General features: G+C 50.4%; 8 protein-coding genes across 8 annotated transcripts; 5 read left to right on the top strand and 3 right to left on the bottom strand.

The window, feature by feature from the left end:
• Nucleotides 1-413: 413 nt before the first annotated feature.
• CLUP02_08553 (uncharacterized protein) lies at nucleotides 414-4,365 on the bottom strand (the record flags this gene model as incomplete). The annotated part of the gene is made up of 4 exons (XM_049287541.1): nucleotides 414-2,298; nucleotides 2,373-2,997; nucleotides 3,052-3,670; nucleotides 3,754-4,365. The coding sequence occupies 4 exons, from the start codon at nucleotides 4,363-4,365 to the stop codon at nucleotides 414-416; spliced, it is 3,741 nt and encodes a 1,246-aa protein (XP_049144684.1).
• A 471-nt stretch (nucleotides 4,366-4,836) lies between these two features.
• On the top strand, nucleotides 4,837-5,572 carry CLUP02_08552 (uncharacterized protein; the record flags this gene model as incomplete). The annotated part of the gene is made up of 5 exons (XM_049287540.1): nucleotides 4,837-4,886; nucleotides 4,958-5,095; nucleotides 5,171-5,283; nucleotides 5,392-5,452; nucleotides 5,518-5,572. The coding sequence occupies 5 exons, from the start codon at nucleotides 4,837-4,839 to the stop codon at nucleotides 5,570-5,572; spliced, it is 417 nt and encodes a 138-aa protein (XP_049144683.1).
• A 214-nt stretch (nucleotides 5,573-5,786) lies between these two features.
• Nucleotides 5,787-6,470, top strand: CLUP02_08551 (uncharacterized protein; the record flags this gene model as incomplete). Its single annotated transcript, XM_049287539.1, has 1 exon — nucleotides 5,787-6,470. One exon carries the CDS (start codon nucleotides 5,787-5,789, stop codon nucleotides 6,468-6,470), a length of 684 nt encoding a protein of 227 aa, XP_049144682.1.
• A 1,953-nt stretch (nucleotides 6,471-8,423) lies between these two features.
• On the bottom strand, nucleotides 8,424-11,511 carry CLUP02_08550 (uncharacterized protein; the record flags this gene model as incomplete). Its single annotated transcript, XM_049287538.1, has 9 exons — nucleotides 8,424-8,562; nucleotides 8,621-9,257; nucleotides 9,311-9,442; nucleotides 9,493-10,061; nucleotides 10,208-10,500; nucleotides 10,537-10,564; nucleotides 10,623-10,924; nucleotides 11,028-11,273; nucleotides 11,392-11,511. The coding sequence occupies 9 exons, from the start codon at nucleotides 11,509-11,511 to the stop codon at nucleotides 8,424-8,426; spliced, it is 2,466 nt and encodes an 821-aa protein (XP_049144681.1).
• An 87-nt stretch (nucleotides 11,512-11,598) lies between these two features.
• On the top strand, nucleotides 11,599-13,218 carry CLUP02_08549 (uncharacterized protein; the record flags this gene model as incomplete). The annotated part of the gene is made up of 7 exons (XM_049287537.1): nucleotides 11,599-11,729; nucleotides 11,797-11,947; nucleotides 12,019-12,063; nucleotides 12,186-12,196; nucleotides 12,273-12,518; nucleotides 12,723-12,881; nucleotides 13,056-13,218. 7 exons carry the CDS (start codon nucleotides 11,599-11,601, stop codon nucleotides 13,216-13,218), a joined length of 906 nt encoding a protein of 301 aa, XP_049144680.1.
• A 1,988-nt stretch (nucleotides 13,219-15,206) lies between these two features.
• On the top strand, nucleotides 15,207-16,757 carry CLUP02_08548 (uncharacterized protein; the record flags this gene model as incomplete). The annotated part of the gene is made up of 8 exons (XM_049287536.1): nucleotides 15,207-15,288; nucleotides 15,383-15,465; nucleotides 15,541-15,836; nucleotides 15,977-16,025; nucleotides 16,085-16,192; nucleotides 16,252-16,328; nucleotides 16,404-16,534; nucleotides 16,603-16,757. 8 exons carry the CDS (start codon nucleotides 15,207-15,209, stop codon nucleotides 16,755-16,757), a joined length of 981 nt encoding a protein of 326 aa, XP_049144679.1.
• Nucleotides 16,758-18,288: 1,531 nt separating this feature from the next.
• Nucleotides 18,289-19,920, top strand: CLUP02_08547 (phosphatidylinositol N-acetylglucosaminyltransferase; the record flags this gene model as incomplete). Its single annotated transcript, XM_049287535.1, has 1 exon — nucleotides 18,289-19,920. One exon carries the CDS (start codon nucleotides 18,289-18,291, stop codon nucleotides 19,918-19,920), a length of 1,632 nt encoding a protein of 543 aa, XP_049144678.1.
• Nucleotides 19,921-20,045: 125 nt separating this feature from the next.
• CLUP02_08546 (uncharacterized protein) lies at nucleotides 20,046-20,969 on the bottom strand (the record flags this gene model as incomplete). The annotated part of the gene is made up of 1 exon (XM_049287534.1): nucleotides 20,046-20,969. One exon carries the CDS (start codon nucleotides 20,967-20,969, stop codon nucleotides 20,046-20,048), a length of 924 nt encoding a protein of 307 aa, XP_049144677.1.
• Between the last annotated feature and the right edge of the window lie 293 nt (nucleotides 20,970-21,262).

The raw sequence follows: 21,262 nt of genomic DNA, 5'->3' as shown, positions 1-21,262 counted from the left end.
ATCCCGTACCCCGCACATCGCGCAACCGCGCGCCGCATGGCTGTCAAGATGCCGTCTCACCGTTCGGATGGGAGGATGCATCTCGCATGCGTGAGCTTGAGCGCAGCACCATCTCAAAAAATTACAGACGACGTGTGTCGTTTGTGGAAGTTCGGGTGTGTAAGGTAGAGTACAGAGTACCTATGCATGGTCACAAGCGGTCATGGCCCGCCGCCAAAAGGAACCAGCACTTAAGGCTACTTCATTTTCCATCAATCCCCTAGAGCTACAAGCGATTGTGACTCGCTTTCGAGTAGAGTGTGTATATATCTACCAATAGCTCGAGTCACCAAATAAGACGACAGAATGTTCCGTGAATGAGACCACTGAGATTTGAGTTTAGTGACGCTGTTCGAGTTGCCCAATCGAGACTTTTACTGTCCCGGCCCAGCAACGTCATTGACGCAGCGGACCTTCCGAGTTGGTAAACGCCACGCACTCTCTATTACCCATTCAACTGGGGCCTCCTTCCCATTCGACAATGCCATATCTCGCTGAGTTTTCGAGTGGTCTGCGACTTCTTTGGCCCCAGTTCCGGGACGAGGGCTGCTGACATTAGGGCCGTAAAGAGTACCACAAATCAATTGCTCCCCCCGAAGGTGCTCAGGAAGGTATCCAACTCTGAGAAGGTCCTCTTCCGTCCAATAGTTATGTTTCAGCAGATACTCAGACACCCATGCTCGCTCAAACAGGATCGTCAGAAGTGCAACCTCGTGCTCATGGTCGGAAAGTCTTGCCATTCCAGGCCTCGGGGGGTTGGAAGTGAGAGCCGTCGGATCTACCATGGCTTCTTCGAACAGAAATTTAATCATCAATCTCGATCCGCCAACCACGGCAGCTCCAAGAGTGCTACCGAAGTCTCCTCCCAGCGAGCTATTCACATCATACCCGAGCTCTTCAATGAGAATCCGGCTGCACTTGACGGCACCTCGATAAGCCGCTATATGCAGGGCGTTTGTGCCATTCGCACTCAATAGTGATAAGTCAGCTCCATGCTTCAAAAGCAATCTGAAAATCACATCGGCGTCTCTAATGAACGCAGATTCGATGCAGTGGCGGGGCCCGTCGTGTTCCACAAGCAAATAGAATACGTCATCTGCGGCGTAGTACATGTGGTCCCGGCCGTGAAGACACATGACGTTTGGGTCCGCTTTCGAGTCCAACAATGTTGAAACGATGTCAAGCTCACCATGAGCAGCATAGCATAGAGGTGTATGGCCGCTCGTGGAGTTCGTATCTGCTCCTCTCGAAAGAAGCGTCTTGACGACGGAGATTTGTCGACGTTGGCACGCGTAATCTAATGCAGAAAAGCCCGAAGTATGATTCCGCTTGTTGACGTCCACTCCATGGTCAATGAGAAACGAACAAAGCTCAGCGTGTCCATGCGTAGCAGCATGTGATAGTAAGGAGTCTCCTATTGTGTCTGTTTGGTTGAGATCAGCTCCTAGTCGGTGCAGCTGCTCTAGTAAGTCGATAGAGCCTAAAACGCAGACTGCAAAGATAGGATTCAGCCTTGGGTCCAGGTCTGTGTGGCCAACCATCAACAATGATCTCTGGCTAATCCCTTCCTCATCCACTGAAGTTTGGTACTGAAAGCAAGAGGGATCGGGAGCATTGCCAAGGCCCAGACAATAGCCCAAATAAGCCGAGAGTTCTTTTGTTTTTGGGCGTGCTTTGTATGTAGACCGGACATACTCTAGCCAATATCGATGAGCATATGCGGTAAACGTGTACCTGGCCCAGTCCTTTACTTGATGTTCTTTACAAGCGTAAAGCAATTCCATAGCCTCGTATTTGAGAGCCGCATGTAGAAGCAGCAATGGTGCAAGGTCTTGAGCGGCTTCGGGGTTCCAGGCATTAAGCTTATTGTCGAAGAATTCCCCAATTGAGGCATGTGGAAAGTTCCAACACCAATTCCCTGTGGAATGTTCTCCAAAGGTGATTAGATGACGGCATATTTCGCCTAAGTCGTGCCTTGATAGCCTTTCATTATCAACATGAAGCGTGCCACGGGGCTCACAGCCACATAAAGACAGGCGCACTGCATGAAGTAGAGGCCATGTCTTCAGCGGTGGCTGGGCCCATTTGACCCACATTGCGACTCTCATGAGGACCTCCATGGCATACTCGCTTTGCCGAGAACAGATCTCTTCGTAAGAGGCTGACAGACCCTCTGGAAGTTGCATGAGTCGCTCCTTCACATCGGTCTCTGTATTCAATGGCTCCAACTGATCCCATTGCAGCTGAACCCATTTGAACCTGGTCAAACAGTCAATTTCAATGACTGACTCTATCTGATGTTTGCAGCCGTATTTCGTAGAAGAGTGACTTACATTCCACCATGTTTCTCAAGCAAAGTCTTCCTCACTAAAGATTGCACAGTCGGCTTTTTCCAAACGGGTCGAAGACTGACCTGGTTGAGCCTGGAGTCAATGTATTTCTCAATATCCTTTTCGTTGTCTGCGGTACTGATTTGGATGCAAGTCGATGTGCCCATCAATTCAAGTATATCCGCTTCTGGGCGACTGGATATGAAGATCTTAACGGGCCTGTCGGATTCTTTGACTAAATCTCGGAAGAAGCGCACAATCTGTGATCTTGAGTTCTCCTCACACTCGTCCAATCCGTCCAGTACCAGGATAGAGCGCGGATACGCGTTGACCATGTCGCGTACAAACCGTTTGCATTCAGAGAGTTCCAGGCTACGTCGAGATGCGGCAACGTCCCTACAGAACATCAGAAGCTTTGTATGCCATCTGTTGCGGTGACGTGATACCGTCAAGAGCTGCACCATGTAGCTGCTGAGGATTGATTTAACGTCTCTGCGGCCGGCCACTCCGCGATCACAGTAAAAGTGAGCAAAGCCCTCATCATTCTCTGGCGACCCTAAAGCATCTCCAGGACGAGACCGGTAGCGATCAACCACCTTAGAAGTGAGAAAGGTCTTGCCAGCTCCCACTGTTTTCCGACTCATCAGCAGTTGTTTACGATGAAGGCGCATGAATGGCTTACCTTGACCGTTGAGCCATAGGATTGATGAGAAGCTGGGCTCTTCCCACGCAAGAAATCTCGGATGTTGTACGAGCCACTCGCAGGTTCCCTCCGTTCTCATTTCTTTCTTTGCAACATGGATGTAGTCGACTTTCACATTGCTAATGTGATCCATGGCATTCTCTCTCTCCTGCCTCTTCATTTCCTGGAAGTTGTTCAGAAGTTGCGTAACTCTATCATCGATGCGCCTCAGGGGACTATGTAGACTTTGCAATAACTGAAGATTCCTCTCTGTTGCCTCACAAACGCAAGCCTCTGCGCATCTTGAGACGTCATTCTCCGCATCCGTAAGATCTGACAAGAATGGTTCCGCACGACTCGAGTCGGTGAGAGCCGCGAGGAACTGCGTTGCCCAGGATACTTGTCCGTCGAGCCGATTCGACGTCGATGCTAGTGAATCCAGCGAGCGTCTATAGAGCTCAATGAGAGAGTCTCTCAGGAGAATCTTCGAGGGTTCTGTCAAATTCGCGCTAGCAAGGCCGTACACAGATTCGTATATCTGACCCCGTCTGACAATACCGAGAATACGGTCGGCGGCACCAAAAATAGCGGTAAGTTGTTCGACTCGGCTTGTCTCGGCCTTTGCTAGTCAGCAAAACTCGATAATCATTTAATCTGTATGGATAATATCACCTTCAGGAGCACTCTGAGGGCCGACCATACCGGTGAAACCGGCGCAGGGGCGAATGCTATGGCAACGTCGCCGATCATGGTCACCCAAGCGACGACTCGATTCGCGTAATCTCTCCACAAGATGTTCCGTTCCCCAATTTTCAGTCCTGAACTGGCATCCTGGTATATTTCTTCGCTTTGCCTGACCAGTGTCGTCAATTCTTGAACTTGGATGGTACTCGAGCGGTCGATGCCGAACTTTCCCATCCAAGACTTGGTGTCTTGATGAGTCTTGTTGAGCGCCTCATGCCATAGGTCGACTGGCGCGCTTTCTGTAACGATGATAGGTTGATACTTGACGAGCTGAGCGTCTGAGGAGGGCGCCTCAACATGTGCTTCGGTAGACTCTCGACTGTGTTTGCTGTCGGCGTCTGTGTTTCCGGTTCCCGCGTGTTTGGATGAGATTGACTCGGCCTTGTCGTTCGAAACGGGATCACCGGTAGACTTGGTCGGCGACTGTGGTTTTGGTTCATATGGAACGGCTGGCTTTGACGTCGGTCCTGGTGAGGCGGGAGGCTTCTTCTTCGATCCGAGATTGAAACAAGAGATCAAGGCCGAAACGCAGCTGGACTTTGTGCCCTCGGAGGACTTGGTTTCTGCCATCATGGGTGTACGAAACACTGCTGTTCAGACACCCCAACTGGCCCACTAGTGACTCGGGATCGGAAGGTCTGCCCAGAGTTGTGATGAGCTCTGTGTCGATTGGCACATCTAGTATTTGAAACTTTGGCGGAAGTAACCCAAAATATAGGTTACGATAGTGATCGTGGTTTCATAGTATACCACAAGTATTGAAGAATTGAGGCGAAAGATAGGCGTGACATGAGGAGAGTCCGAGGTATGTGATAGCTCGGGGACTCGCCAAAAGCCTGGGAAGACTGCGGTTAGAAAAGGGGTCATGAGGCATCCATACATGCAGGTCGCAGCGCTTAGCTGCATCATAACACGAGTCTTCCATCCAATAGTTGTACGTGAAGCCATCGACCATCATGCTTCCCGCCGATAATCACACTCTCTGATGGCGCATCGCGAGTAACTACACGCGGCTATCAATTGCCCCATTAGAGTTGCATCATGGGCGAAAGTAGTTGCGTCTTCCGAAATATGACGAAGCCAAGAATATGGTAATTCTGAGTTTCGCACACCAACGGAGATGCAAAGGAGGGGTTGGTTGGACCAGTGTTCAGATCTGCAGCCTACTGATGCTGGGACTTACAGCTGTTGGTTGGGACAAGTTACACTGCAACCTGAGCTCTCATAACAAATGCCTCACGGATGAACGTCACAGCAGAATAAAGAGGCAGATGAGACACGATAAGTTGCGTCAAACCAGGTATTGAGTTGAAGCCGCAAAGCCTGATGAGCCTCACTACACTGTACTAATGACCACAAAATACTAGCGAGATAGTCTCCCATACTATACCACGATGACCGCTGCGTCTTCACGTAACACCTTGATGGATCGAGACTCGTCAACAACCCTCCTAAAGGCTAGTGACCATTGGGATACCATTCGTCTCTGTACTTCGAGCAGAACAGAAAGAAGCTAGTAAATTTATCATATGTATTGTATATACTCCATAGTAGGCTATCACGGCATTGTTGCATGCTGTCTCCTTCACACCTAAGGCTTTAAGCATGGTGTCCGCATCCAGGCGAAGTCCGCAACGAAAGACACGTCCGACAACCTGTATGTGTAATAAATTGATATCTGCGGAAAGGAGTATCTTACATTCTCTTCCTAAGAGTCACAAGCCTCGGCGCCATTCATCAGACTAGCAAATGGAGCCACGACGTCTTCAAAGCTTGACACTGTTCTACCATGGACGTTCCTTACCGACCACATATCAAACTCTAGTAACTCGACCTTTCTCCGATACTCCAGAAGTAGATATAAGTCAAGCCAAGTTTTCTGAATCCCTACCAGATTCCTATTCACTTCATCCCATCTTAAACCAATCCCAAATTAGAAAGCGAAAAAGAAATACCAAACGCAGGGAAAATCTCACCGCATAACTCACAACATGGCATCCAAAATCAGCCTCACCATACAGCGACTCGCTATGCCCCCATTCAAGGCCGCAATCACTCCAGCTACCAGACTCGGCACCCAGCAGTCACGTCTCCTGTCAACCACCGCAACCCTGAACAAGAGACTTAGCCCCTCCGAGTACCGCTGCTCCATAAGGAGAGCCTTCGAGGAACGCAAGACGCTCACCATACCAAAGCTAAGCGCCTTCACATGGCCTCGTCGGGCGAGCGGAAAAGAAATCGTCAGATCTGGGCTCCTCAACAGAACCATTCCCATGAGCAGAGTCAAGGCTCACAATCCGAGCGCCAACAAAGTCAACAAGACGGATCCGATGCAGAGCGCAATCATCCCCGCCTCTCCTATAAAGATATCCGCCCTCAAGAACAAGATTTCCAGCGGCTATAACGGAACTCTCAAGATGGCAGAGAAATTAAACGCCATCCCCGTCATATGGAAAGTCGCCGGCCTGACGACCCTCGCCTCCCTCGGCACCTACGGCGCCATCAGGCAATACCAGGCCACGTTGGAGGCAGAGGCCAGAAAGAAGAGAATTGCGGAGGAAGACGAGGCTTCGAGAAGATATAAACAGGAACTATGGGAGAAAGGGGATTCCATATCGCCTGCCTCGGGCGTGCTCAACGATGGATCGTATCCCTTTGCTTTGTTTTACCACTAGTAAGGCATGGGCGGGGTGGTTAAGTTGAGATATGGGGATGTATGAGAGGAACGTCGCGCCAAAGAATATAGGCTCGTCCTCGATAGTTCCAACATTGCCGTATCAAATATGAGAAAATCAAAGTTCTAAATGCAGGCCTTGCGACGTGTAAGTATCGTGTGAGGTCAATACCTGTCCTTAATACCTGTTGTCCATCCTGTTTCTGGGCCCACAATGTCGAGCAAATATCCGATGAGTTTAGCAGCCAGCATCATTTCATGGTTTGGTCAAAGACATACCTTGTCCATCCGTTTCTCTCCACTCAACTCCCCTAAGAAGAACTATGGCATAGCTTGACTACAAGCGGATATGTACAATGCTTATCTAAACTTGCTATTGACTACATGATTCCCCTTGACTACTTACCTCAAGACCCCTCTCATTCACCCCTCATCCACCAAAAAGCACCCAGCCGTATCCTACTCCACCCATCGTCACCAACCACAACAAAACGACGATACCTTCACCCAAAGAGAATCTAAAAAACATACAACACCAGGTATTCGCTGGTCGTCACCAACCCAACTACTAATCCGGCCCTCATTGGCTTATTTATGGGAGAGCGGACGGGATCCCGAGTTTTCCAATGGGTATGGTCGTATGTGGTAGTCAAGCTAAGGGTAAGGGCTTATATCGTGAGATTGAGGGGGATTCTTGCGTTTGGCGGGTGACCAACACAACAACTAAAAAAAAGACTGACCATTAATTGCCTTGTTAATAAATCTGGCTGAAGTTTGGAATTCCGCTTCGATTAAAAATTAGGAGGGAGGTTGTGGTGCTGGGGCAAAGATTGGGGAGCTGTTTGATATAGCCGCATGAGGGGTGTCGTGATGATGGTTTACGCTTCACGCCTTGGACGGACACAGCACCCGTGGGTATTCCGCTGCCCTCCGCCTCTACCAAGTCATCGTAAATGAATCAAGTGAAAGGAACTATCTAAAGGAGACGCGTGTATGAGCTTAGAGCATCGCAAGCGCGCCTCGACCTTCGGCGACGGCTCTAGCAGTTCGCACCTTGGAGTGTTGTCACGTTGCAGTCTTTGAGCCGCATTACCGAGGGCGGAACTTGAATCCCGGGTTTGTCAACAACAACCACAAGAACATGAGTGTATTCATTCTAGCGTTTTTTCCGTACCAAGTAGTTCCCATTTCCAACGATCGCTCAAAGATACTTTTCAACCCGGGAGGTGGGGGGAGTAGTCGATGGCGGATCACGGCACTTCGGCAACATTACTATAAGGTAGACGGGCCGCAATAGCCGCTATCTCATCACAAGTTGCCTTATCAGACGCCGGGAAGGTGGGCTGGAGCCCTCGATCTGACTGCGTGAGAAGGTCGGTAGTTGGTTATACTTGAACTACAATTCTTGCATGTGCAATTCCAAGAATACTGGCCTTCAAGGCGGTACTCGAGATACAGACGTGGTGCGGGCATAGCACCGTGGAACATCTCCTACGCTCACCGCAACAGATTGAGACCCATTTCTCAACCGTGCCTCATGGTTTGAGGTTATGGTAGTAGGTTGCAAGACTTCGGATTAAGTAGATCAGTCCATCCAAGCTTAGAGATTCTGGTTCCTCTTCGGTGTTCCGCAACTCACCGACGCCGTCTCAAACTCAGAGCCGCCCTCTTGTCGTGAAGTTTCAACGTCCTTGTGATTATCCTGGCCACTTCCTTGCCGCACTCAAAGTTCACAGAGGTGAGAGCGTACAGATAGGATGATTGTTTATAAAATTTTCCTTGTTTTTTATTCATGCCGTTAACCAGCGCCGCGCTCAATACTAGTAAGAAGATGGTATCGCAATGTCTAGTAATCACATTAAAATAGTCCGTAAGTCCTGAGACTCGTAGGTGTTGTTGTTTTCGTTTTTTTCTTTTTTCGTTTTCCTTCCTGGGTTAAACCATTTCCATAGAATCATGGTCTCGGTTCTTCGGCATCCTGCCCCTCCTCGTCATGATAAGGCACCGAGTCACATCGGAACGATGGTGTCTTGCACGCCTTCTCGTCCACCTCTAGCCGGATCACTCCTTGCGGGTCATAGTGCTGGCGTACTCTGCGTTCTTATGTTAGTCGATTGCACTTTGATAGCTAATTGACGCATGTGAACTCACCCTTGGAAGGTAGTACCGACAAACTCCAGCACCAAAAGGACGAGAACGAGGGCAATGACGGCGCCGAGAACAATCAGATCGGGGTGCTGCTCAAAGATCCTCATTGTCGGCCGGGTGATTTGCTTCCAGGACGGCAGGCGACCAGAAGGCAGCAGCTCCGCCAGGCCATCCTTGAGCGACATTGGCGTAATCGTCTCGGGGGTTCCGTCACCCACAACGTCCACCACTCTGTCCTTGCCGTGAGGTGCTGGGTGCCTTGACAGGGATTGGAGGTAGCTGGTTTTCAGAGGCCGCGGTGCGGCGAGGACGATTGACGGGGGCATGTCCTCGGATGGTGTTACTGGCTCGTTGTTGAACTCGGTTTCGATGTCATATACGTCAGAGATGGGCCGTGTGCGGTGCATAGACACGCGTGTTACCCTCGTCAGACGACGTGCCTCGGTCTTGACGTGTGAGACCATATCTGAAATGGTTGATGGGACGGGAGCAGCCAGGCCGAACTGGGTGAAGCCCAGGGCGAAGAGTAGTGATGAAGGCTTCATTTTCTTTTGGTGATTAGGGTTGGTAATTGGTGATTGTGATGTATACAAGAGTTGGTGTTTTGATGCGCGAAGAGATTCCGTCTTTGTCGTCGTGTCTTATCTCAATCCTGTTTGTCGAGGGTTCAGATGATGTTCAGGTATGCTCAACTGGCAAGTCTGTTTCCCACGATGTCCGTCGATGTCGAAGTAGTTCTAGCCACAAAGAAAGCCTCCTGGTTCCTTTTCTTTGCCTTTCCTCCAACGAAGCAGGTCGTCTGAGTTGATGCGATTAACCTGTTGACTTGTGCTGGATGTGTGCTCCAAGTACTACTGCGTCTGTAACGATTCCACCAATATTCTCAAGCCAAGGCGGTGTTCGGCAATTTACGATGATTGTAAATGACCAGTAGGGGAGGTGGCAGTTCAAGGTGGAGGGCAGTGGTGTTGTATTAAGATGCTTGAATGGATGCGGGGTGTGCCGAGACGTGAAGGGATATATGTCCAGGTCTGGGCAAGCCAATTTATTAGAGGAAAAGAGATCCGGTGACAGCGGCAGGGCAACCAGAGACAAGTCGAGGCGCGAAACCGAGCGCAGAAAAGTCAGCGTAATGGAGGGCGGGAAAGCTCGCAGGCGAGTGAAACAAAACAAGTAACGGGCTCTGGTGTGTTCCCAAGTTGTGAGGAATGAAGAAGATGGGACGGGGCGACTAATGGAAGATGTGAGACCCGGGGGCAGCGAGGAGGACCGGAAGGATAGACGGCTGAGAGCAGAACGGAAGAGGTAGGTGTTCGTGGGATTTGACGTGCCAAGGCGAGCGAGGTCTGAAAGTAATATAGGAAGAATAAGAGACACCCTCGACTCGTCCGGAGTGAGGAGAGATGGGGTCTGATCAGAAATGGGACTGGGTATCCGTGAGTAGCTGCAAGTATGTTTGTGCAGGAGACAAGAGGCATGGGGCGGGTGAGGTGGTAATGTTATTATGTATGATCCAGAGCAGAGAGACAGAGAGAAAGGAGAGCAAACCCAACCTTTTACGCATTGGGATTAACATGACATTAGCCTCACCCAAGACGGCGGCGTTTCTGTTCGCACCTTTTGGCCCTCGCTCCGTCTTCTCTCGAGAGAGACCTAGCCAGCCCACTGCAGCCAGCCATCAAGGGCCCAGGGCCATGCTCGTCCTCCTTGTCTAAGTCTCTCTCAGATCCCCTCTGGTCTGTTCTCTGCTTTCCCTCACAAAAAGCGGGTGCTGGGGGACCGGCCGCTGTCCCCCCTCTGCCTTCGGGCGGCAGGCCAGGACCAGGATCTAGGCTCAGCCAGGGATGCAGGGATGGTCTGGACCCTGTGGGCTGCGGTGCACCCTGTTTAATGCAGCAAGCGGGTGTCTCGATTCAAACATGGTCGGCCGCAAGCTTCTTTTCTCTCCTGGACCTCGCCAGGGCCTGTCCTGTCCATTCGTACCTCAGCATAGCAGCATGCCTACTGTGGTGACTCTGGTGAGGAGGTGCGCCCAGGATCGTTTGTCTTTAAGCTCCGGCCCCCAGTGTGAAGAAGCAAGGGCGACTGGCGAGTGATTTGCTGCTGCGCTCTCTCCAAAATGGACAGATGGGATGGGATAGGCACGCACGGAACGGCAACGGCAGCGGCACACTCGAATGATGACTGACTCTGGAGGCCTGTAACAAGAACGAGGAGAGAGCCTGCCGAGTAGCCGATCTCGAGCGCTGTGTTCTGGCGATCTTCGTTTCTTTGCATAGAGTTGATAGGCCCGCGGGCCTTGCGGCTCTGGTTCTTGTCTGCATTCTTTTCGGTACCCGGTTTGCTCGGCCCCCTCCATCATCCATCATCGGTGAAAAACGAAAAAGTGAGATGCGATATGGAGGGCCACCTCAAAGCACGACTCCATAATCATGAGCAGCTCGGTTTCCAAATCTTTTCTCCTGTATCCCGCTTTAGGATCGAACGACGAGGAGCCAAGGTGGACGCGGGGGTGAGCTGGATCGTCTGCACTACCACCTCGCCCAAACCCAAAAGGCGCGTTAGTTGGCGGGTTACTGCGTAGCAGACAGGCAGGTTTGGTGAGGTCCCCTGGATTTTCCCTTCCGCTGCGGATTGCCCATGCCTTTCGGGGGTTCTGCAGACCATAGGGCACCAACCCACACGATTATTGCCAGGGATGGTCAGTGTTTGCACGGGCAGCTCAAGGGGCCGCGGGATTCGAGGGACGCGAGAATATGGAGAAGGAGACATACTACGCAGACAGACTTGAATGCGAGAATGAGACTGCCCAACAACCTAGCAGAATCCCAGAGACTCCAGACTCCAGAGTGCAAATACCTGAAGAGGAGGTAATCCTTGCCAGTAGATCTCATGTGTCACGGCCGAAGGCCGGACGGGGGGTTCCATGCGTAGATTTGCTTGTCGACCGAGGTTGAGAAGAGACGAAAGACCTGAAAGACATGAAAGACAAAAAAGGCGCCTCCCTATGGAGTCTGTATGGATTCCAATTGGCATGTCAGGGGAAAGACTCGACGGTTGCCGTCACAGGCTGCGGGAGCGAAGCCAGGTTGTTAAGTCAAGCTTCCACTCCGTTGTCTCGTCTAATTTTGCCAATGGTCGAAAGAGGAGGGGGGACAGGCAGGAGAAGTGCAGGAAAGTAACATCGAGAGCGAACGAACAAAGCAAGCTATTGAAGCTGAGAATGCAAGCCCGCATCTGCTCTGCGCCTGCGTCTGGTCAGCCCAACATCTGTACGGAATACTTGGTGTAATAAGCGATGCCCCCATCTGGACGGCACATTGGCCGATTGTGTGCTGTGATTCGTGGGTGCGCTTTCCCAGCTGTGCTTCCCCCAATGATTCCCACCTTCCCTGCAATAGTTGCTATTGAGGCTGCAGCTTCTCTCGCAAGCACGACAGCTTAAGGTACCTTAGTTACCTACTCCATGGCAGGACCAACGGTTACCTTCCGTACTTGCCCACCTCAGTTTACCTCAGGTATCTTGCGAGATAGGTAAGGTAGGTACCGCTAAATGCACACTTTGTAGTTTGTACCTTGGTCTGTCCGAATATTCGTACCGGAGGAAGTGACCTGGACTTCTCTTTCCCACTTCTCACATCTCACGGCGCCACAGGAAGAAAAGGAAGAGAATCAAGCTTTCCTCGAGTGATCCCTCGCAGCTTGGCCAACCCCCCCAGTGCCCCCGTCTGGATCCTCTGTGCCCCTCAGCTCTCATTTCCCACCTTCTGCCCGTCCACAATTGCCAACGGGAGCACGTGGGCAAAGTTAACCCTGTGCGAGTCTTGACTCTCGACTTTCTGAAGAGATGGCAGCGATCAAAGCCCACCAGGAGCCTTGCCTTTCTTGGCGATTCCAAGACGTACGAGAGAGCGAATCACATAATACCACCCCCCCGTCACAACCGGACTTCCCACAGTGTCCTCTCTCCAGCTCCCTGACTATTAAGTCTTTGCACCCAAAATATCGTCGCCTCCAGCCGCAGCCCACCGGCACCCATCCCATTGAATCTCGCGGAGAGAAAAGAAACGACCAGGAAAAGCGAAGAGAAATGAAAAAAGACGAGCACACAAATCATCCCCCTTGCTCTGCCGCAGCTGAAGGAGATACCCGTCACCTATCGAGACCACAGAGATGAAGAAGACGGAACCCAGTCGACAATCGTCTTCCAAGCCACAATAATGGACACTGACTATTCGGCTTATTTTTCCTCCATGATCCCCAGGTAATAGACTAATAGTCCATGTTCACGGCACGCTTTCCCACGGAAATGGGTCCATGGAATTGCGCACGGCACGCGGGATTCCGCCTCTCCTCTACGGATAAAGCTATGGACTATAGCGCGCTTTACACCTGCCTGTCCGTGGTCACCATCCTTGTCGATGGCCTACCTACTCAGCGAATCAGTCATCGTCTTCGATCGTATGCCGATGGCCCCTGTCGATTTGGCGTGTCTAGGATGCTTAGTCAAGCCTCCGTCCAGCCAGCCAGTTCTCACGATGCTTGGCGCTTCCGTGGCTGCAGTCCTCGTACAGACGAAATTGCACCCAGCTGCGCCCTAAGTCGACCCACCCCCTTTTAGCCACCCCCCCCTTTTGGCCACCCTATTAAAACATAGTATCAAAACATCGCTACTAACTACACTTAATTAATTAACTATCTTCTACTACTATAATAATATAGTTATTATTCTCCTTAGGTAATTCGACCCCTACGAATCGACTAGGACTAACTAAACGGTTACTAAAGTCTTCTTAAGCTCTCTATATATCTTAAATATTTACGAACTTAGTATTTAGGTTTATTAATATACTCTTCTTTTTCTACGGCCTTAATTAGTTAACTTTAGCTTTTAAAACTCGAATATAGTACTAAGATATTACTAAATAGTAAGCTTACTTATTAAATACTTTTTTTACTTTTTTAAATAGTAGTTATTAAGTATTATAGTTTAAACTAAGCTCTATAAATGACTTTAACTAATTATAGAGCTCGCTAGCCTTTTTAAGTATTAACTAGTTAATAATAGACGCTGCTAATACTTAGTTAATAGCTTTTTTAGTATTACTAATTACTTACTTAGTATTTACGGTCTTTTTAATTAGTATAACTAAGTTAAGTAAGACTATTAAATTAGTAAGTAGTCTAGCTATATTAGGGGGATATAGTCTAGTTACTTTCTATTTATTTTATATATTTAACGATGTTAAACTAGCTAAACGAGCTTTTCAATAATAGCTTAAGAAGTACCGCTTTTTAATAATAATAGAATTATTTACTATATCCTCTTTACTAAGCTCCTTTTTATACTTAGACTTAATAAGTTTAAAAATAGTTATATTTAACGGCTAGAGGATATAAAAAGTTTATAATAATAAGAATAGTAAGTAAACGTTATTTTTATAGTATTTTTATATAAATTTTATTATTATATAACTCTTATAGCTATTTAGAACTAATAGTTAAGGCTTATTAAGTATACTAAGCCCTCTAAGGGGGGGGGTCTTAGTTTATAATAAAAATATTATTTTTAACTACTTAAGGGTAGTCTTATTAATTATTTAGTTATTATCTATTACTATAAACTCCTAACTAGTATAAGGGTTAAGTTTAAATAAAAACTATTATTATTATACCGACTTTCCCTTATATATAACTAGAAGTTTAATAGCTCGACTATTAGTAGAAATATACTTAATTATAAATACTTAAGTATATAAACTAAGCTCTTTTTTTTATATTATTATAGTCTCTACCTTACTTAAAACTAGGTTATTAAATCCCTTACCCTTTAAGATATTAGTCTTATTTATATTATACTTATTAGCTTATTTAATATTACTAATCTTTAGTATATTAAGTAATCTAAATTATAACTTAATTATATTAATAATAGCCCTATTTAAATACCTCGAATTAATAATACGACTTCTCTAAACTTTAATTAATAAGTTCCTCCTTAAGAAAGCGTCTATTTATCTCTTTTTAAAAGGATTTATATCCCCCTAAGATCTTAGAACTTACTTAGCGAATTTTATAAACTATTTATAAGTTAATATAACGCTTAAATTATATTAAATACGAACTTATTAAACTAGTTAATTTTTTTATTATAAAAGAAGCCTTTAGAGGTTTACGAATATTATTACCCTCGTTTAGTAGCCTTTTTTATAGTTACGAAGAGTTAACTTTAGAACTCTAAACTTAATTAAGGCTTAATTAACTAAAAGACCTCTTTTAATAGCCTTAAAAGCCTAAATAACTTTATTTTCGGTATATAAAACTATTATATATTAATAAATAAGTATATAAAAAAGAATTATATTTAGACGATTTTTATAATTATTATAGTAGTTTAAAAATCGTGGGTAGGGTTTTAATGCGGTGGCTGGGATGGAGAAATGGGGTGGCTAAAAGGGGGGGGTGGCCAAAAGGGGGTGGGTCGACTTATACCACGGATATGCACGCAGCACGCTGCACAAGGCGGCCATCCAACCAGCGCCAAGACACTGCCTCTTCCCGAAAAAAAAAAAAAAAAAAAGAAGAGAGCATGTCAGCAACACTTCAATCGTCAGCAATGATCTTCTCAGTTCATGCAATCATCGAGTTGCTCTGGGGCTGGGACGGCAAAAGTTCCAAATCAACTTAGACTCTACCAACGCCAGAGACACCATCATGACAACACCAGCCAACGCCTAATGCGACGGTTTCTCTGTCCCATGCCAGGTGAGCATTGGCGCCAAAGCCAAATCGCAGCTGGCGAACCCAAGCAATGGATCTACGCCAAGGATCCACTGATTAGCGCTCCGGTTCCATTGCTTGGACTTCTTTTTTTGAAATCACCACACCACAGGCGCGGCAGATGCCGACATAGCTTCTGCCAGCCGCTATCAAATAGTGTGCACATTCGCCATTTTGGTTGCAATGTAGTGACTGAAGACACCGCGGAGCTGTCTCTCTTCTTTGGGACCATGGCCGGCTCGTCGCCAGGGTCACAATCACAGGGTGACCGCAACCAAACGGAGCAAGCATTGACGAAGGAGAAACATGAAATCCCCGTCCTGGGAAGTTGGAGCCTGCCTCCTAGGGAGTTTTGCGACAGTGTGGACTGTTTCGTTCCATTGCAACCGAGGCCCACATCGGCAGCAACTGCGAAACCCGCTTCTTCTTGCCCTCCATGGTGAGGTTGTCTGAACGTCAAAACGGTTTCAACAGATGCCCTCAGACCAGCCCACCGTCCATGGGCACGCAAAAGCACGGGATGCCATGGGAATGAGACTTTGATGGACCCCGAACCCGCATACCTCTTGCTTTGCCAAGCCCGTCCGGCAAGACTTGCAACAGGAAAGCAACGTTTCTAACCAAGGAGGTCGAGCCGAATTGTCGCAAATGGCCCGCTCGTTGATGTCATGTTGCTCTCATGCCTAGGTTTGGAGGAAAGGGGAAAATGGATCGTCGATGCCAGCCCCGACTCACTCAGAATCGTCCCATCGAGCTGATGGTGAGGCTATTCGCACTAGTACCGCCGAAACGTCAGTAGGTACCTCGAGCCCCTTGGGCCAGAGTCAGATCTGAGCTGGTCTGACTGCCCAAAGACACTCCCAGCAGCACCCACTGCCTGGCCACCTATCAGTAGTATCGCCCAGCAAAGGGCAGCGTGGGCGCTCTTCCGGTCGGCCCGCTAAAGTTCCAAAATAAGCAGTCCCTTCCAGGCGAACTTTCAGTCTTCACAGCGCCCACAGGGCAGGCCTGCCATCACTGCAGCCTGCCACACTTCCGGCCTAGTCCCTGTAGGGCGCGCCGAAGAGTCTGGACCACAGGGCCTTGACCATGCCAACGCGGAGGGGCGCATGGCACGGGAAGGGGCCCAGAAGATTGGTAAGAGCACCAGAAGGGGGACAGACGATGGACAGTGTGACAGCCTACCTGTATCCGTATGGATCTAGGAATCGCCGACGAGCACACGACCACTAAACCACCAAAGCGATGCAGGATCATGTCGCCATTAACCGGCTATGGGGTGAAGGGAATATCCATTCAGCCCTCAGGAACGCAGCATGAGGGTCGATTCCAGTGGGACAGCCAATCAGCCAAGGGATAAGCAACGAACAAGCTTTGTGCCGGTGCGGGCCTCCCTGCAAAGAAATTCGGGGCCATCTAGGCAGACAGAAATGAGACTGCCCGGCTTCAAAATGCTTCTGGAATTGCTCTTCGTATTCCCCCGGGCACAAGGGTTTGGCGGGGAACGGTGTTGCCGGTGGTATCCTTTGAGCAAAGGCAGGCGGTGCAGGACATGGCGAGGTGGGACTCCGCAAAGAGGCCCCGTTTCTCTCGGAAATCGGGCACCTGTCGAGCGGATGCTAGTGCACCGCTAGCCTCGTGATCAGGTCACTACAGTATAGTAGGTGTGCTGTCGTTGGACTGGTGTTGGACCGTGGTGGTGGTGTTCAGAATCCGGGGCTTGGGATGCCGCGGGTCGCGATTCTGAACGCATTCGGATGCATTGTTGACAGTGGTGCCTGGTGTCTCTGCATCGCCACGGAAAGTTAGGAACGACGACAGTTCCCTTTCTTGGGGTTCCATGGGTCATGGACGCGCAAGCTACCGTGGTATTTGGGTTTCCAGGAGGATGGGAAAGTCTCCGAGAGCTGGGTTGTCGTGTGTCGAGAAGGGGGCCGCGGATCGTTAGTGGTTCATGACGGGAGCTGCGTGTCCACGACAGCGTCATGAAGAAGACGGTTAACTTGGTTTTAGCTTCTGGGTAAGGCGAACGCGGACGCGGACGCGGATGTAGACGCAATCCGTGGCAGGGTTGTACATAGTAGGCATGCATCTATTCCTTCCCATGATCCGTCTACGATCTGTCCGCGTATCCATGAAGCTTAGACTACTGCAGACGATACTTTGGACAACAACCTTTACCTTTGCAAGTTCGGTGATGGTTCCGAGACTCTACTAGGTACGTACGGAGTACGGAACGACAGATAGTCTGCTCGGACAAAAGAAGAATTAAGCTTGAAGTAGCAACTGTGGTTGGACGGACGGGATATTTCCCAGATTTACTACCCTCCATTTTGAAATCATCTTGAGGCAATACCTAGCAATGCGCAGTAGATGCAGCATTCAGAATCCAGCTGCAGCAGCAGACACACCTTTCCCTTGATGGACTGCGGAAGACGCTTCTTTCGGCCACCGATCAGTCTAACTATCCTTCGTATGCATTTTTTTTCTTTTAGAGTTACCGAATCCAGCGACTTGGTCCGGGCGACGCACCCTTGTCGAAATCGACTGACTCGGCGTCCCTTCCCCACCAATGTCCTTTCCCCGTCCGTGCACGCACCCTTTTTTTTGTGTCGTTCTTGACTCCTTCCTAGAGTGCCCTCCCTGGCGTGGCCTGGCCCCCCTTGGCACTTTCTTTCACTTCCTCTGCCACTGCCACTGCCTTCCTGGCGCGCATTCTCCGTGGCCCCAATCAACTTGGTCTGCAGCCTTGCGCCGACTTCAGTCCATTCGCGATCGCATAGAAAGGTCTGGGTCAAACGCCTCAAACAATCATCACCAACACGCCCCATTGAGTCCTGGTACTCTTGTCGTTCCTTCACACTGAGGCCCTCAAGGGCAAGCCGCGCCTCATGTCCCCGACAACACCAACGGACTTTGGCTCCTTCCCCCCGCCCCTCACCCGCTCCTCCACCCTCCCGACGGCCCTCAGTACCGGCACCGCAAACAGCAGCACGAACAACAGCACCACAAACTTCCACCAGCAGCGCCAGGACAGATCCCGCCTCGCTCCCGAAGATGCCTTCCTAGCGACATCCCCGCCACGCCGACCCGTGCCCTCCTTCCCCGATGTGTCCACCCTCGGCGCAGACCACCGCGCCGCCCGCGCACGCCTCCGTCACAATGCCGCCTCTGCAGTCGCTGGGAGCCACCGCTCCCGCTCTCGCCGGAGTCGCAAGCGGACCTGGAAGAAGCTCATGTGGGTGAAGCAGAGCTACCCGGACAACTACACGGACCAAAACACCTTTCTCGAGAGCCTCCAGCGCAACCCGCGCCTGCAGCCCTACGACTTTTGGCCCCTTGTCGCCGATTCCACGGTGATTGTTCAGCACGTCTGCTCCATCATCCTCTTCATCGTCTGCTTCGTCCTAATATCCCAGGAACGCGTGTCACCCGTGTCCATTGTGTCGTTCAGCAGCATGGCGACGTTCTTGGGGTGGCTGCTGTGGGAGCGCTGGGAGGCCGACGAGGAGCGGAAAGAACTGGGTCTGGCGGGCGGCGGCAGCAGCAGTGCCACGGCCGCGGGGCGGAGATTGGAGCCGAGTCGAAGGACGGGGAGTATGAGGCAGCGGAGCCCGCCGCTGCATGACGACGGTAGTGCCGCCGCGGCTTCGTCCACGGCTACGACGGCCACGAGCTCCGCGACGAATTTGTCGAGTACCGCTGGCGCAGAGCGGCCTCGTCTGGCGCGGCATTCGCATTCCGCCTCTGCGAGCTCCCTTATTTCTTCCACGTCGGCGACCTCGCAGTCTGTCTACCGCCGCTACAGCCAAGAAGTCGGCAGTAGCATGCCCCTCCCGCGGCGATCCTCTTTCCCTCTGCCAGGCGACGACAACAGCCGCCTCAACCAGCGTCTCAGCACCGTCAAGAGCGCTATCCTCATCTACTCCACTCTTCTCGGCCTCTCCCCCATCCTCAAATCCCTTACAAAGTCGACATCGAGCGACAGTATTTGGGCCATGTCGTTCTGGCTCCTGACCATCAACATCTTCTTCTTCGACTACTCGGGCGGCGTCCGCGTCAACATCCCCGCCTCGCTGTCCACCAACGCGGCGCTCATGGCCTCGACGGTGCTCGCTTCGCGGCTGCCGTCCACGGGTCAGGTCTTTAGCCTCACGCTGTTCAGTATCGAGGTCTTTGGGCTGTTCCCCGTATTTCGGCGGTATGCGCGCCACCGGAGCTGGGGGTACCACTATGCCATGACGGTGTTCCTCGTGCTTGGCGCGGGTGCCGGTGTCGGGGTTATCGTGGGTGACAATGGCAGTGGTGTTGCAGCCGGTAGTTGTGCCGGTATGGGAATATCCTGCTGGCCTTGGAAGGGCGCCGTCGCGGGCATGGTCGTCAGCGTGCTCATCTCGGCGATTGCGATGGGCGGGTGTAGTTGGTGGCTGATTGGGTTGCAAAAGTACAAGAATGAGATTTATGGGCCGTGGGATCCGGCAAGGCCTATTATTATGAGTCGACGGCTTTGGGATGATGGGTAAGGTAGTAGGCATTCATGAGTACGTAGTGTAAAGTAATTTGATGAGAGATGTTTTGGAAAAAGTTGAATCATGATATTGCGGAGAAGTGATGTTGAGACTGGCTAATGAGTGTGTGCTACTGGATTCTACGGCTTCGCGAGATATTGCAGCTCTTGGACCTCCTCGTCGCCACCCTTTGACTTTACTTCTGCGGCGTCGCGAGGTAGGCTGCTATCCGACGCCGTCACTTTTTTCAACTCCCGAGTCTCTGGACTTTCACTCGACATTTTGGCGATACATGCTGCGCATAAACCCCAGAAAAGGAGATAGAAGAAGACCCCGCACATCGCCAAGTCAGTGTCGGAGAGATACGCCTCGATGCCGTCCCCGGTGCCGCTCCCGGCGCTGCTCCTGTTGCTATCCCTGGTGCTTCCTCCGGCGCCGTCGTATTCGCAATCATCAGTGAATATGGTCTCGCCGGCCGCAGACCTTCTCTCCAGTTCGGAGAGAATCTTGCCTCTGCTGACCATACGCTCCGTGATGACGTTCAGGGCATTCACGTGAGACAAGAGCCGATGATGTTCTCGGTAGACGTGACTCGCTCTGTCTATCAAATCCTCCCGGAGAATGCCAAGGGCGTCTAATTGAGATTCGAATCGTCGCGACCGTCGGGAGAGCTCCTTCCTATCTTCCTCGTCTTTGAGCTTTTTGGCGTCGAGAGACGACGTTATCGATGACGAGGAGGACGCTCTCCGCTGTGACGGTGTGGGTTGGAATGCTGATGCGAAGCTCGAGGATGCGGCTGTCATTGGTATGATTTTCGGCCACGGACATTGATGCGGGAGGGAGAAGAGCGGTTTCGGTCGCGATGTGCGCGGGGGACCGTCGCGGAGGCTGTAGCGGATGTACCTGTCGATGTCTGGGTGTACGACTTTGGCGCGGAGGGTAGATGTGTTTGAGAAGAGGCGGGTTTGTGGCGGTGCTGTGGTTGTGGTTGGGAAGGGTGATGGTCTTGTGATTATTCTGGGGAGGCGCCTCCGGAGAGGGTGGAGGAGGGTTTGGGAGGCCATTATTCTTATCGGTATGAGATTGTGATTCTTTTTTTTGTCTTGTTCGAGTTGTGGTTGAAGTTGTCGAGGATGATGTCTGATCTGTTACTTGCGCGGAAAACATTTGTGGTCATGAGGGATGGTAAAGTGTGTGACGGAGAGGGCATGAGCCTGAGGCTATGGAGATGGTCGTCAAGGTTTTTGGTATACCTTGATATCACGAGAGTCATACCTTTGATATGATTCAAATTTGTCGCCGTGTATGTTCCTGCCATATCAAGTGTTGCAATTTTGTATCACAAATTATACGGCAG

This window comes from Colletotrichum lupini, chromosome 4 (assembly GCF_023278565.1).
Source record: "Colletotrichum lupini chromosome 4, complete sequence".
NCBI classification, from domain to species: Eukaryota; Fungi; Ascomycota; class Sordariomycetes; order Glomerellales; family Glomerellaceae; genus Colletotrichum; species Colletotrichum lupini.
The sequence above is the reverse complement of the archived record's forward strand: the minus strand, read 5'-3'. Positions and strand labels throughout refer to the sequence as shown.